Source organism: Morus notabilis, unplaced genomic scaffold (assembly GCF_000414095.1).
Source record: "Morus notabilis unplaced genomic scaffold, ASM41409v2 Scaffold801, whole genome shotgun sequence".
NCBI classification, from domain to species: Eukaryota; Viridiplantae; Streptophyta; class Magnoliopsida; order Rosales; family Moraceae; genus Morus; species Morus notabilis.
In genome coordinates this window covers 25,072-39,789 of record NW_010357956.1, presented here as the reverse complement: position 1 = coordinate 39,789, position 14,718 = coordinate 25,072, and the positions used below count along the sequence as shown (strand labels likewise).

The 14,718-nt window shown below is 32.5% G+C and overlaps 2 protein-coding genes across 2 annotated transcripts; one reads left to right on the top strand and one right to left on the bottom strand.

The window, feature by feature from the left end:
* The first annotated feature begins 2,124 nt into the window (after positions 1-2,124).
* Positions 2,125-4,334, top strand: LOC21395154. The gene is made up of 3 exons (XM_010091161.2): positions 2,125-2,562; positions 2,992-3,015; positions 3,697-4,334. Exons 1-3 carry the CDS (start codon positions 2,352-2,354, stop codon positions 4,041-4,043), a joined length of 582 nt encoding a protein of 193 aa, XP_010089463.1. The 5' UTR covers positions 2,125-2,351; the 3' UTR covers positions 4,044-4,334.
* Positions 4,335-9,080: 4,746 nt separating this feature from the next.
* LOC21395153 (fatty acid hydroperoxide lyase, chloroplastic) lies at positions 9,081-14,413 on the bottom strand. Its single transcript, XM_010091160.2, has 3 exons — positions 13,780-14,413; positions 11,148-11,529; positions 9,081-10,013 (listed from the first exon to the last, which is right to left on the bottom strand). The coding sequence occupies exons 1-3, from the start codon at positions 14,212-14,214 to the stop codon at positions 9,370-9,372; spliced, it is 1,461 nt and encodes a 486-aa protein (XP_010089462.1). The 5' UTR covers positions 14,215-14,413; the 3' UTR covers positions 9,081-9,369.
* Between the last annotated feature and the right edge of the window lie 305 nt (positions 14,414-14,718).

Here is a 14,718-nt window from a genome sequence, read left to right as displayed (position 1 = left end):
TATGTTATCTCTAATTATATTTTAGCAATTATCGTGTCATCTAATTATTTATCGTGTCATCTAAATTTTAGCATCTAACCACATAAATAGAAATAAAATACTAAAAATACTTTAGCAATTCACAAGGTATTAAAATTTAATTACATGGACAGCCACTGAGACAAAAAAAAAAATAAAAAAAAAATGAGACAACATATCTTGATACTTATAAAAATACCATAATTAGTAAAAGATATTAAATTTTGGATCACAGAACAGCACATGAGCATCACATGTATCATTTTTCACGAGTAATTAAGGAAATCAACATAACTAAAAAGAAAACTCATACAAATCCTCTCTTTCCCCCACCTATTTCACTTGATCTCCCATTTCAAAAAAGAAACAAAAACAAAAGATAAGAAAATATCAATATAAGATCTTATTTGAAACTTTACAAAAAGCCATATCATTTTCTAGGCATTTTAGGTGGGCATGCATCGCGGTGGGTCATGACGAGTTCAATAAATTGTGACGATAGTAGTGACTCACAAGGGGGTGACAACAACAACATGCTGGAGAAAGAGTGACGACTGCAACTAGCTCTTAAGGGGTGACATGCTTATAGCTACAACGACATTTATTTTTAGTAGTTGCAATCCTCTCTCTCTTCTTATTCCCTCTATGTTATGTTGTTATGGACTGAGGGTTTTTAAGTGAATATCTCTCTTTTTATTTTTAAAAAACCATTCGGGAGGTTATTTGTGTAATTTTTGTCAAACTGATGTTCTATGATTTTTCGTCCAAATTTTAATATCATTATAAATTTTAATCCTTTCTTAACCAATTTAATAGTTTAGAGATGTTTTTGTCAAAAAAAAAAAAAGAAGGGTTCAGGCACCAAATGGTCCCTTAGTGACCCTTACTAAACAATTTGGGGATTAATTATTCAAATTAAATCATAATTGTCCTGAATTATCTTAACGATAGAAGCATATCTTTTAGTGTCAAAATGAGTACAAAATAATAAAGAAAGTTGACAAATCAACATTGAAAAGCTACAAATATTTTAGGACCTTCTCTGATAAGCCAACATACCAGAATGTCAAGTTTTCTATCCGTCAAATTTACATAAAATCACGCAAAAGTAAAAAAATAAGCATATTTAACAGTTAAAAAAATTTAATCTACCGGTACGTTAAACGTACCAAAGAATCTCTCAAATATTTTTTTATTTTAAATAGTTTCTTATTGTTTAGCAGATTTATAGTAAGAATGATATTCTTTTCATACCTGTAAATATCATGGTGTATATATCTTGTACTATATTCTATCAATGAATTAGAAAGAAAAAACTATTCGTATAATTTCTTTCCTTTTTATTCTGTTTTATGGTATTAGAGCTATAACGTTTTTTTATTTCTCATTTGATCTATTTTCTATACATTAAGAATTATTTTGAATCGTTTTAAAAAATTAGACACTTTAAAATATGGTAGATCATTCCCGAGAAATTATGAAAATAATCCAAAAACAAACTAGTATCATTTTTGTACTTTACGACATCAAATTTCACATAAGTGATTAGACTAGATCGTTGTGCTTTATCAACGACGACAAATTTTTGTCGTTTTTCCACTGTCACGACAACACCGACATAACGTGACTTGACCAGCAACTTGGACCTCATTTTTCTGTTTTTCTTTTTCGTAAGCGAAATATATTACTTGTATCTTGTATTACTTCTTTCCAGAAATAACTACATTTTCAAAAGAAAAAAGAAATAACTACGTCCCTTTTCCAAAAAACAAAAAAAAACAAAAACATAAAACAAAACAAAAAATCACTCCCGAGTAGTATGAAAGAATAACCATAAAGATTAATTCACGAGGAAATAAATATTATTTACTTAATTAACTTTTAGAAAAAAAACAATCATTTATTTACAACTTAAAATTCTTTTTGATGAATTATAACTTAAAAATTTTAATTATTTATTTACTAATGAAAACCAAAAACTATATATTATAAAAAAATGATATTCAAACATTTTTTTTCCCTTTCTTAAATCCACGTGAATTTTAAAGAAGTATAAAATTAAAAAAGAAAACTTCAGTTAAAGTTCCTTAAAAAATAACTCACAAGTGAAGTTTGACGTCGCTAATAGTCATAGATACCGATTTGGCGATTCCGCACTGGGGCTTTTTCTGTTAGTTTTCCATTATCTTCTTGTAAATCGTAATCCCACACGCGCAAACGACACGACCACGACCAGCTGTCTCTCCCTCACTTCCGAATCCTTCCTTCTCCATTTCTGCTCTTCACCACCCCGATCCACCGGCATAACAAAAACCCACCTCTCTCTCTCTTCGATGGCGACCCAGAATCCAGCGAGAGCTTGGAGCCCGGTGGTGCTGAAAACAGGTCTGACGGTGATCGCGCTCTGCATAGCAGGCTACATTGTGGGTCCACCCCTTTACTGGCACTTCATGGAGGGTTTGGCCGCCGTTAGCCATTCATCTTCTTCTTGCCCGTCTTGCAACTGCGATTGCTCTTCTCAGCCCCTCCTCTCCATCCCTCTCGGTAATTCTCCTCTCCGATCCGCATTTAGATCTCTTTGATTTGGTATTTTGCGCTCTTGATTTCGTGAATAAGATCTTGATCCGGCTTTGAGAGTTTTTTGGGTTTATTTTACTATAATTCAGTTGTTACCCCTAATAATACCAAAATGGTTGGGATTGACAATTGGAATCGTGTGTTTTTTTTTTTTTTTGAGGGGTCAAAACCAGAATTGATTGGTCTTTGTAAGTAAATTTCTCGTGTTTGTGTATGCTTTCTCCTAGTTTTTCAAGATCGCCTTTTTAGTTTGAATTTGCTTGAAGTGGTTCATGTAACTTTTAAGCCGACTGGTATATTTAGCATAACTATCTTTATCTATCCTTTTCAACTTTCTTTCGCTTGATATGTTGATGAATGCGTACTTACTGTTTTTTTTTTTTTCTTTTTCTGCAGAATTGAGCAACAATTCCTTTACAGGTTAGTTTCTTGTCAGAGACTAGATTAGCCGTATACGTAGTATTTGGTATTTGATTTTTTTTTTTTTCCTTTTTTGTGGTGTGAGATGATATTTTTATGCGGCGGGCTGATGTTTGAACTGATGTTAAGGTTGGATCCAGATCTCCATTTACTATAATTTGCGATTATCAATTGGGGCCGACCTGCTTTAGGGCAATGTATTTTGTTTACTACATTACGGGTTCGAATTCCAAATTGATGAATTGCATGATGCATTGTTTGTCAAAGTCTCAAAGACATGAATTGGAAGATGGTAATGTTTTTGAGTACTAGTGGTGCAATTTTGCTTTTGTTCACCTTTGTTTAGACAAGATCAAACTTTAAAGCACTTGTGTTTTTTAGGATGATCTAGACCCATAATTGGCTTTTCCCCATTACTGAAAATGTTCAATGTGCATGAAACCGTTATCCCAAGGCCGCTTGATATATATGACATATCAACTTTGTTCTCACCTTGCTTGCAGCAGCATTTCTGTACTTAGAATAACCAATTCTCAATATAGTTAGAAATTTGCTGAGAAAGTTACAAAACTCGTTTAGTTTGATTTTAGCGGCTAGAATTTAGATGCTAGGTGGATATGTAGAATGATAATAATGAGGTTTCTTGTTTCACTGAATTCCTATCTGGTACATATCATGTAGACTGTGCAAAGCGTGACCCTGAGGTGAGTGAAGACACTGAGAAGAACTTTGCTGACCTATTGGCGGAGGAACTGAAGTTACGGGAGGCAGAAGCTTCGGAACAACAGCGACGGGGAGACATGGCTCTGTTAGAGGCTAAGAAGGTTACTTCCCAATATCTGAAGGAAGCAGACAAGTGCACTTCAGGAATGGAAACGTGTGAAGAAGCAAGAGAGAAAGCTGAGGCAGCATTAGCATCACAGAAGAGAATAACAGCAATTTGGGAGCAAAGGGCTCGTCAGAGAGGATGGAAAGAAGGGATGGCCAAGTCTCGAGCTCAATCGCAGGGAAATGTCCAGTCGGCATAATTGAAGCACCGGGATGTATGGAACAGCCAAAGGCTTTGTTCACATGCTGATTTCCTTCTCACCTTCACAGGGGGAGTTAATATCATTAGTCCGATATGCTATATTTACCAACTCAAGAGTTATTTGTTGCCATCACTAGTCAAAGTATAGTAAATCTTTTATTGTCATCTTGCGTATTAAGAAAATGTCAATTTTCAACTCATTCTATTGAAAATTCCACTTGCAAGACCCGGAAATTGAGAGCTGTATTTATATGTGAGAATGGAATGCAATCTACAGACTCTTTCCAGATGTTACTTTCTTGGTGAGAATTGTTAAGCACCATCCACTAATAGAAGGTGGGTTCCGCAATATGAGATCATAGGTGGGGCTTAATTTTTGTTAGTGATGGTGTTTAACAACCGATCAGTCCCTAAAAATTTTTCTTTCTTAGTTTTCATCATGACAGTTTTTGTGTGGAACTTTAGGGCCGGTTTAACAAATATATTTAAATCTATGATTCTGATTCTGTTACAGTGTTTTTCTTTCACAAAGAATTTAAATCTAAATTTTTTTTATTAATGGTTCTCTTATAAAGTTTCTGTCAATAAATTCACCAACTTAAATACGTTAAACGGGCCCTAAGTATTTTTTCTCTTGTGGACGTTTGGTTGATAGATTCAGAATCATTTTTAATTTATGTATATTATTTATGAGAGAGTATACTGTAAAAATTACGAACCATGATTTAACTTATGGCATAGATCTAACAACTAAACAACAAGTATTCCTTCTCTTAGATCACGTGATTTTGCAAGTAATGTAGCAAAATTCCTCTCCTAGTGCTTTTAACATAGAACCATGAACTTTCACAAGATTTGCTGACGTTCCATGAGTTGATAAATTGGCACTTTTTTGAGACTGTAAAGCTGATACATAGGTACTTAAATTAAAGTACACTTGCTAAAATAAATTGCTCAGTTTCTGTGTACGGCTAGACAAGTTTTTATGGTTACTACCTGTGTTTTGAACTTAATTTGGAATTGGGTAAGTAATTTTTTTATTTTATTTACACACGTCTTTTTATTTTTCACACATCATTTTAAATTAATTTTTCTTATGATAAAAAACCCGCACGCAAAATGACAAAAATAAACAATATGAAAGACTTAATTACGTAATAAAATCTTATTATAAAAAGGAAACTAATGGCATGGTGTTTTTTTTACACTACACATGTCATATCTCTAAATTATAAATGGTTGCTATTTGATATTTATAGAAAACCCTAGTATTCATCTGTTAATGACTACATGAAACAGTTGAATAAATGCACGTTAAATTTTCTTTATTTTTTATTGCATGACGATTGTGCTTTTGCTTTTTTTTTTTTTTTTTTTCTTTTTGCTTTCTTTTTTTCTAGTCATTTCATTTTTTAAGGCTAATCATTTCGTTTTTTTTATAAAGTTTGAATGATTTTTTGTCTCGTTTTTTTTTTTTTTTTATAAGAAGCACGAAACATATCTAACGTGTTTGGAATTGATTTGAAAAATGTTTTTCACATTTTTTCAGAAAAAAATGAAAATGAGGAGAATATAACATTTGGAATAACCAAAAACAAAAAACAAAAATGAAAATAATTTTTTGATTTCATGTAAAATAGAGAGAAATGAAAAATTAGTCGTTTTTCATTTTTTATTTTCGTTTTCTCCTCTCTCGAGCAGAAAGAGAGAGATATATACATATATACATACATAATTATTCTATTAATGGGTTATTTCTTTACATATGTGAGAAAGAAATATTTTCATTTTCTTATTTAATATATTATTTAAAATACTATTAGATGTTTTTAAAAATGTATAACCAAACGGAGTTTCAGTTTTTTCTTATACTGAAAATAATCTCTTGGTAAAACTACCAAACGTATTTTTAAAAATGATTTCTGTCTGATATTGAAAACTTTTTCATTTTTATTTTCATACAAAAAACATAATCATTTTGGAACGAGTTCCAAACGCACCCGTAACTTAGAAGCATTCACAGCTTAGAAGCATCCACAGTCCACTCTCCATTCCAGATGACATTACCAAAATATGAGCATCAACTTCTCTTTCACTTTGTGTACGTCCTCCATGAAGATTGCAGAGCAACTACATTTAAGCCTTGTACTGAGCTCATCAACTTTATCACATCTTGTGTACATGTAAAAAAAAAATTTAATAATAATAATAATGCCTAAATCTTAAAAAAAAAAAAAAGATAGATAGACAAATGATAATATTAAAGTAATCAATTAAAATAAAATGGTGGGTGTAAAGAGAAAAATAAAGTGGTCAATAACTAAAAATCTTATAAAATATTTAGGGTAATTTTAAAATAATAAAAGTGTTTTAAAAGAAAATTTAACCATTTTAAAAATATATGAGGTGTGTAATTAGAAAAGGAATATAGAGAGTAAAAAAAAATGTGTGTATAGAATCACTTTATTTTTTTTTTCCTGGTGGGGTTAATCATGCCTTTAAAATATTTTATTCCCTAATATGTTTTTCTTTCCTTCTCAATGCATATTTTTATTATTATTATTATTACTTTGTTATGAAATATATTTAAAATCAGTCTTGATCCAATTCTTATCTCTTAATCCAAGAGTATACTAGCACAAAAAATATATTTCATAACAAAACATGTTTCATTAGAACCAGAAAAAAAATACAAAAATAGTATTTATTGGAATAACAATTTTGCAAAATTGGTACTTTGTTTTGCTACTGTAAGGCCTTTTGATCAAAGGACTGTGGACCAGTCTATTGTCGACGTGCATGTATGACTTTAGAGCATCTGTATCAGAAGAGGCTAAAGGGCTCCCTTCTAGGCCCAAGTATTGTGGTACTGCGAGGCTCGAAGTAGCTCAAGAAAGGAGGACAAATGTACTGTACGGGAAAAAGATTTGAAGCCTTTAAAAAAAAAAAAAAAAAAAAAAAAAACTATTGTTAATTTAGCCTCAGTTGTGGAAGCAAGAATCTGTTCTTTCTTAATAAAACACACAGAAACAAAACGCATAAATCTACGTGCACTCGATTGATTGACCCATAGATGAAAATGTCCACGAGATTGTCAATATTTTCAAGATATCGACCATATTTTAAAGTTTCGATATAGATAACAGGGAAAAAAGGTGTTCTTTTTTTATAGAGATGTAGTCAGCTGATGCCTAGAGAGCTTAAGTTATGACCGGTAATATGAGTCACGATTTAAAAACGTTATGAATTTTACAGGTTAGGATTGAGAAAAAAGAGGTTCGGATCAAAATTGGATCGACCTGAAATTAACACGAAAATCACAGATTAAATTCGGGTTAGACCCGTATAACCCGAACACGATACGAAACTCATAAAAAACTAAAAATACATATATTTTTCATTACATATTTTTTATTTTATTATGAACTTGTGATATCATGATAGTTATACTCAAAATCTTATACTATTATTTGCTTAATTTCAATGGATGTTATTGTATTTTAGTGTGTTATTAATTTTAAGTTATTTCTAATATGTAAAAAACTAAATAAAAGTATACAATTTTCGTGTCAATTTCGGATTCACGAGTCAATTTCGTGTCATGTCGTGTCAACCTGAAAAGTTGTCGTGTCGTGTCGTGTTCGTATTGCGGTTTTTAAAAAATTCCGTATCACGGATCGTGTTCGGGTTGACTGTAAATTTAAAGAGAAACAATCAAAACACAACACGTGACACGAATTACTACCCCTAGCTCAAGCCCCATTGAACTTTTTTTTTCTTTCACTTTTTTTTACCTATGTATACATAAGAAAGTTTTAGAAAATTATACAAAGCCCCCTTTAAAAAATTAAAAATACAACTTATGCCCCCTTAAAATTTATGTTGCAGTTATAAGAAGCCCCCCTCATAAAAATTTATAGTTTCATCATTGCTTCTCAGAATATCCGTAAAATGTCTATAACGTCTAAAAATATTTGTAACATCGGTGAATATCTAAGATATTTTTGGATATGTCCAGAGAATGTCCAAAAATGGAGGGAAATTTTCTTTGCAGAAAAATCAATTTTGTAGCATATTTTTTTCTATTCCTTTTCAATAAAATTTGACAATTGAATGGTGAAAACAACATATGAGAAAATGTAGTGTGACTGAAATGAGTCAACTTAATGAGGATTATGTGGCCTTGAGTTCTCATTTCATGAGCTTATAAAGTGAGCAAAGTTATAGTTTTTAAATGAGGTATAATTCAAAAATATAAAATCAAGATAGGTTTTTTGATATGTTAGTATATTCTCCATCATAAGTTAAATCTTTAAATAACATTACACATGCATGGAGACTACTCATCAACTTAAATAATAAAAGTTGGAATCCAAGGATAATAAAAGTTGTTTGTGCAATTTGTAAGTTGTTTACCTATATTTTGTTCAATTAAGGGTGTTTGTGGAAGTCCTTAGGAGCATAATCCGTTTTTGTCTTGGATGCCGGTTGTGCCATTAGATTAACTTAAAACAAGCACGATATTTACTAAAAGGATTGTACTTAAAAGGTATATACATACTTCCATAACCATTTTTTTCTTCTGAAAATCTTATTTAATAGCATCTGCCACATGATACTCGGGGATAGAAACCTCCAAAGTTTCCAAACGTGGAAGACACTGAATTTGAATTGAGATATAATATTTTTTAAGATCTTTTAACTGTAACATAAAAAATTAAATATGATATTTTTTAAGAGTTTTTAACTGTAAAAATTTAAAAATAAAAATTGAGAGATTTTAGACCTTTTTAGTTTATTGATTCGAGTTTTTAATTCGAGTTGAGATATTATTTTATATAAAAATTTTTTACTGTAATAAAATTTAGATGTTGTTGTTTTTAAAATTTTTTTATTATAAAAAATTTATATCAGTAAAATAAATAAAATTTAAATTATAAAAATTTAAAATTTAAAAGTCAAATCGGTTGAATCAGCCTAAATTATTGAGGTTACACGGGCCAAAAGAGCTCATCCATGGATGTATGTACGACTATTTTTGATAAGGCAGTTGTGGCCCTCCTTTTATGTAAACTCAATTCAGAGTCAATAATGACCCCAAAAAAAAAAGAAAAAAAAAACTGGTCCCCACGTCTATTAACACACACATGACACAACACCCCCATCATTCATCATATATTTTATTTATTTATTTTTCTTTTTCCTTTTTTTTCCCCTCATGACCCATCACCGTTCATTTAAACACGTCAGATTCTGTAGGACCCACCCATCTTAAAAAGAGAGAAAATTTACATTGCAACTGAAAAGTCAATGAAATCTGTCTCTTACTTGGCCTTTTCAACGGCTGTGATCGAACTAGCGCTCCCAGTGATCGAATCGTAGCGTCGGAACGTGTAGGCGAGAATCAAACACGCGGTGAGCGTGACGTAGTCCTTGGCCGCGCACTGCTTGTTCGACTCGCTCGGCGAACCGGTCTGCGGACCGTTAGACCAGTAAAGATAATTGAGCAACTCCTTCTCTTTGGCGAACCGGTCCGGTCTAAACTCCTCCGGTTCGGAGAAGACCTTTGGGTCCCGCATAACCAGCGGCTGGTACCCGCAGAGAAGCTCGCCCTTCTTGACCTCGAAGGCCGAGTCGTGGGAGCTGAGCCGGAAGTCCTTCCTGGCCCGGGCGAACTGCAGCGGAACCGGCGGGTTGAGCCGGAGCGTCTCATAAACGACAGACTGGACGAGATCCATTTCCTTGACGGAGTCGAAGGTGAGCGGAGACGACACGCCGTTTTGCCTGACCTCTTTGACGATGCGCTGCTGAAGACCGGTTGTGTCGCCGGCGATGGTGCCGAGCAGAGTCGGGAGGAAGACGGAGAAGCCGCCGAAGGCGTTGAAGCCAAGGATGAAAAGGAGGTTGTGAATCGTCTCTTCTTGACTCAGTCCGAACTCGGTCTTGCCTCGTTCTAGTATTTCCTTACCTGTATTATAATTAATATATGTTATAGTTTGCGTACGTAAATTATCAAGTAAGAATTTAAGAAATACAAATAATTAAGGGTTTGTCTAAGATTTGGTTTTGTACGTAAGTGACAAAAAAGTCGTTTACAATTGCATATTAATCTACTCTAGGCAAAAGTAAAATCTTCAAGAGAGAGAGAATTTAAATTAGTATTAGTAAGATGTCGATTTTTTTTTTATTTTTAAAAATGGTGATCTAATTGTGACTTGTCACATTCTTCAATAATTATGCCTAACTATCTTTACCTGTGTTATAATTATGTGTTATAGTAGTTTACGTACGTAAATTAAGGGTTGAGTAATAATTTAAGATAAGTAATTCCACTAGTTTATTTTTGTATTGGATTTGTCTAAGATTTGTTTTGTAGTACATTATAAAAAATAAAAAATAAAAAGAGTCGTTTTCAATTGTACGTATCCTGTAGGCAAAAGTAAAAACTAAAAATCTTCAAGATAGATTTTGTTTATTAAAAAAAAAAAAAGTTGTGATCTAATTGTGACTTGTCAAATTCTTCAATAATTAGTGCACAAAGATTGTTTGTTCTTTTGCTAAATATTCACAGCAAATGCCAAGAGACAAGATTAACTGACCAAATTATTCGTGACACGTGCTTCTTAAAGACCTAAATCAAGAGTTGATTTTTTTTTCCCCAGAGTTGATTTATTTTAACTAACATTAGCTTTTCGAAGGTTAATGGGTCCAAAGAGTACCTTATTTTATGTCTGGTTTAGACGAGATATGTTTTTTTTTTTTTTTTTTTTTTTTTTTGCTGAGTACAAGAGATGTGAAATTAAAGCACTTGTAATAGTACAAGCTCAGAAACCGAATTGTAATAAACAGTGTCTTATGCTTTCTAATGTAGATGATAAGCTAATTTCCCTGTAGGAATATCTTCTATTAATAGAGGTTGTTATAGTACTGGATGCCTTAATTTAATGAAAACGTTGTCTTATTCTTAAAGGACCTAAAAATAAAAATTTACCTGATAGAGACGGTTTTGGTAATTCTCTATTTCTCTTTAGTCTTTTCCAAACAGAAATATAGCAGTGCACAAAGTCTAAAGAAATCCGTGGTTGTTGTTGTAAGAACTTACCGTTATCCAATATAAATTGATAGAGCTTATTGTAGTCACCACTGACAAGGAAAAAAGGGTAGGCGAAAGAGTGGAGGAAGATCTCCTCAAGGGGCTGAAGAACGCCAATCTTGACGGTGGGGAGGAGCTGGAGGGCAAGCCAGCGGTCGAGCATAACGTGGCCGGATTCCGACATTTCTGGCGAGATCGAAGGATCGCATCCAATTAGGGACTTGGTGAGGAACTTGAAGATGAACTTCTGTAGTGGGACTAAGTAGATGGAAGAATTGTTCTTGGATAGGTCGGTTTCTACTGTGTCCCACATCGTTGAGAGGCTTGAAGTTAGTTCTGAGACCCAAACCTTGGAACTTCTTTTTAATACGTCCATTGCAAAGTTTTTCACCTGTGAACCAGCAGATCGCGTGTACACTTATTAAGGTCCATCCATGATTAATGTTTGTAGTTTAGCAGGAAACTAAACTCATGCCGAAACAAAATAATTAGCCCAAGTAATTTTGCATTTGTAGCATACTGCTGCTCATCACAATATTGATTTGTTATACATAAAACTAGACAATTTTCGAGATCTTCAAAAAAATGACACAATACGACATTTTTATTAGTAAAATAATTTTATAAAAACTCTATTTGCAAAACGATTACAAAACGACTATTTTTTTTATAAAAAAAAAAAAAAAAAATCATTTTCTCAATTTCACTTTGTTAGAGAAGGGTTGACCTTCATAACCTAACGTAACTTGTACTGAGACAAACCTGTTATGTTCAAAGTAATGTGTAGCTATTCATTTTCACAGAATTTCTTACACTAATTCCGTATGTCCAAAACCATGACTACCTTATCTATTTTTATCTCTTTCACGACTGATCTTAGCTAATTAAGCATGTTTAACACGGAACAAGAGAGAGAAATCTGTATTGTGAGTTATCCACCACTCAAGAGAAATAAAAGTACAGATATTTAGGAGATTAGCAAAAATTATTAGGCGCGTTTCGAACTCGTTTTAAAATAATTTTATTTTTTATATGAAAATAAAAATATTTTTAATCTCAGACAGAAATTATTTTTAAAACTACATTTGATAGTTTTATCAAGAGATTATTTTCAGTATAAAAAAAATTCATTAATGTCTCTCTTTTTCTCTCTGCTCAAGAGAAGAGAAAATGAAAATAAAAAATAAAAAACGACTAAAAGTCATTTTTCATTTCTTTATCATTCTACACTAAATTAAAAAATTATTTTTATTTTTATTTTTTATCTTTATTACGTTAAACGTTGTTTTAAAAACGTTTTTCTTTTTTCTTTTTAAAAAAATATAATCAATTCTAAATACAGCCGTTTTGTCCCTCTCCGGTCTCTCAATCTCCCCCACCAAAATATCCCATACAAAGTAACAAGTCCTTGCATTAAAGTGGACCACCTGTAAAGATAATATGGTCCAGAAAACAGTAGGCAACACATGAGCTCAACAGCCCCGGGAAAGTGTCTCTCGATAAATCTCAAAATCGTACTGATGTTTACAAGTCAGTTGGAGATTGGTAGCTCCCACGTGTTTCACACTTGAACCTTTCAATTAGACTTTTTTTCACTAAATTCCAAAAACGTCTTTAAAATCTTTTGAATTATTTAATAGATGTATTTAAATTTAAATCATAATTTTACTATAATATTTTCATTTTAAAAAATATTTAAATTAAAAATATTTTTGCTAATAATTTTTCATAAAAAAATTTAAATTAAAACTTAAATCATAATTTAAATACACACTTTAAACAGGGCCCTTTAATTGCAAATAGACAAGCAGTACTGTTTTCTTTTGGCTTTCATGTTCTTCAGATGACAAACTGTTCATTAGCTATAATTAATTACAAAATAATCCCTTTATATTTCCCGCAAATCGCCGATCATTGAATGGAGAAGAAAAACGTTTTTCTATTACTCTTTTTTTTTTTGGCTATCCAAATTCAGTTTTTTTTTTTTTTTTTTTAAATGGAAATTCCATTCAGTTGTTACTTGGTACTTTGATGAGTTTCAATTTCTAACCTCCATTTGGAGAGCGAGAAAAATAAAAAAAATAAAAAAAATCTCTCCATTCTTGTCATACGTTGAGTTATCATCAAAAGGACAACCCGTGATCCAAACCCCACAAACAAAGTTCTTACTCGTTTTTGGTTAATTCAATTTTCACTCTCAAAATATTGGGATATCTCACTATATGCAACCTAAATGATTAAAAATATTAAAAACAAAATTGACCGTTTTATTGACTGAAGTACCAAAATTACACCACATTATGAGTTCATGGGTATATTTTGTACTATCTTAAATTATAAAAGATAAAGTGAGACAATTTTAAATCTTCACAATTAAAGTCTCATTAATTTTTTTAATTTTAATTTTATTATAATTAAAAATTTTATAAAAAATTATATTTTATATTTTATTATAATTAAAAAATTTTATATAAAATCACACCTCAATTCTCAATTCTAACGGGTTTAAAATGAACCCTTTCCCCAAAACCCAAGTAAAACAAAGCTCAAGACTTTGAGGGCAAAAAAAAAAAAAAAAGAAATAATAATAATAATAAAGAAAAATAAAGGGTTAATGAATTAATAAAGCTGGATGAACTACCTGAGAGTGTTTGGGCTCAGCAGTGTCGAGATAAGCTCCGACCCGAATATCGCCCGTGAACTTGACACTGGGCATGAAATCTCCGACAAGAACGTTCTTCTTCTCGACGATTTCCATGTCGAAGAGGTGAGAGAATGACTTGCAGTCGAGGACAGCCACGATGTTCGGATTCGCGCTGAAGAAAGGGAACGTCGGCGGGATGTTGGTACGGAAAACAGTGCTCTTGTACTTGTCGATTCGTTTTCTGAAGAAAGTCTCCGGTCCTTGGAACCAGAAGTAGTCCAGCCTGTCCGAGATGGGCCCCAGCAACGGCCAACCGTAGCTCCCCGGAATCGTACGGACGGGGAGTGATGCCGGCGGCGACGAAGCTAACGGCGGCGGCGGCGGCGATGATGGCGCTGGTGGTGATATGCTCATCATGGTCATGATCGACATCGGATTTTGGGTCTTTGTTGGTTTTTTTTTTTTTCAATTATGGGAGTGATTGAATATTAGTGATCGTGATTTCCTAGAAGAGAGGAGAGAGGAGAGATTTGATGAAGAGCAAATTAGCTCACGGCGAGCTCTTGGTCTGGTCATATATATGGATTTTGAGAGGGATGTGTGTGTATATATATATATATATATGTGTGTGTGGCGAAAAAGAAAATCTAGCTGTAAAAATGCTTTTATTTATATATATATTTTACTTTTAAAAAAAAATTGGTTGGAAAAAAGAGGAGTTTTTCTTGTCTCTTTTTGCTAGGAAAAGTCTAGCTCAACGTTGAAACGGTTTGGACAACACCATTTTTGGCGTTTTGTATGTTCCCTGGAGTTTGAAAGACGAACTAGGCAGCATTAAGAATGCATAAACAATACCGGGAGTTTCAAAAGGAGTAGTACTACTGTAAAAAGTCAATTAAGTAACACAAACATGTAAAAGAATTTTCAAGCATGGTT

Coding starts and splice junctions, on each gene's coding strand:
- LOC21395154 (XM_010091161.2), top strand. CDS start 2,352: ATGGCGACCCAGAATCCAGCGAGAGCTTGGAGCCCGGTGGTGCTGAAA. Junction 2,563..2,991: donor CCTCCTCTCCATCCCTCTCG/GTAATTCTCCTC, acceptor CTTTTTCTGCAG/AATTGAGCAACAATTCCTTT. Junction 3,016..3,696: donor GAGCAACAATTCCTTTACAG/GTTAGTTTCTTG, acceptor CATATCATGTAG/ACTGTGCAAAGCGTGACCCT.
- LOC21395153 (XM_010091160.2), bottom strand. CDS start 14,214: ATGTCGATCATGACCATGATGAGCATATCACCACCAGCGCCATCATCG. Junction 11,530..13,779: donor CTGAGCCCAAACACTCTCAG/GTAGTTCATCCA, acceptor GCTGGTTCACAG/GTGAAAAACTTTGCAATGGA. Junction 10,014..11,147: donor TCAATTTATATTGGATAACG/GTAAGTTCTTAC, acceptor ATTATAATACAG/GTAAGGAAATACTAGAACGA.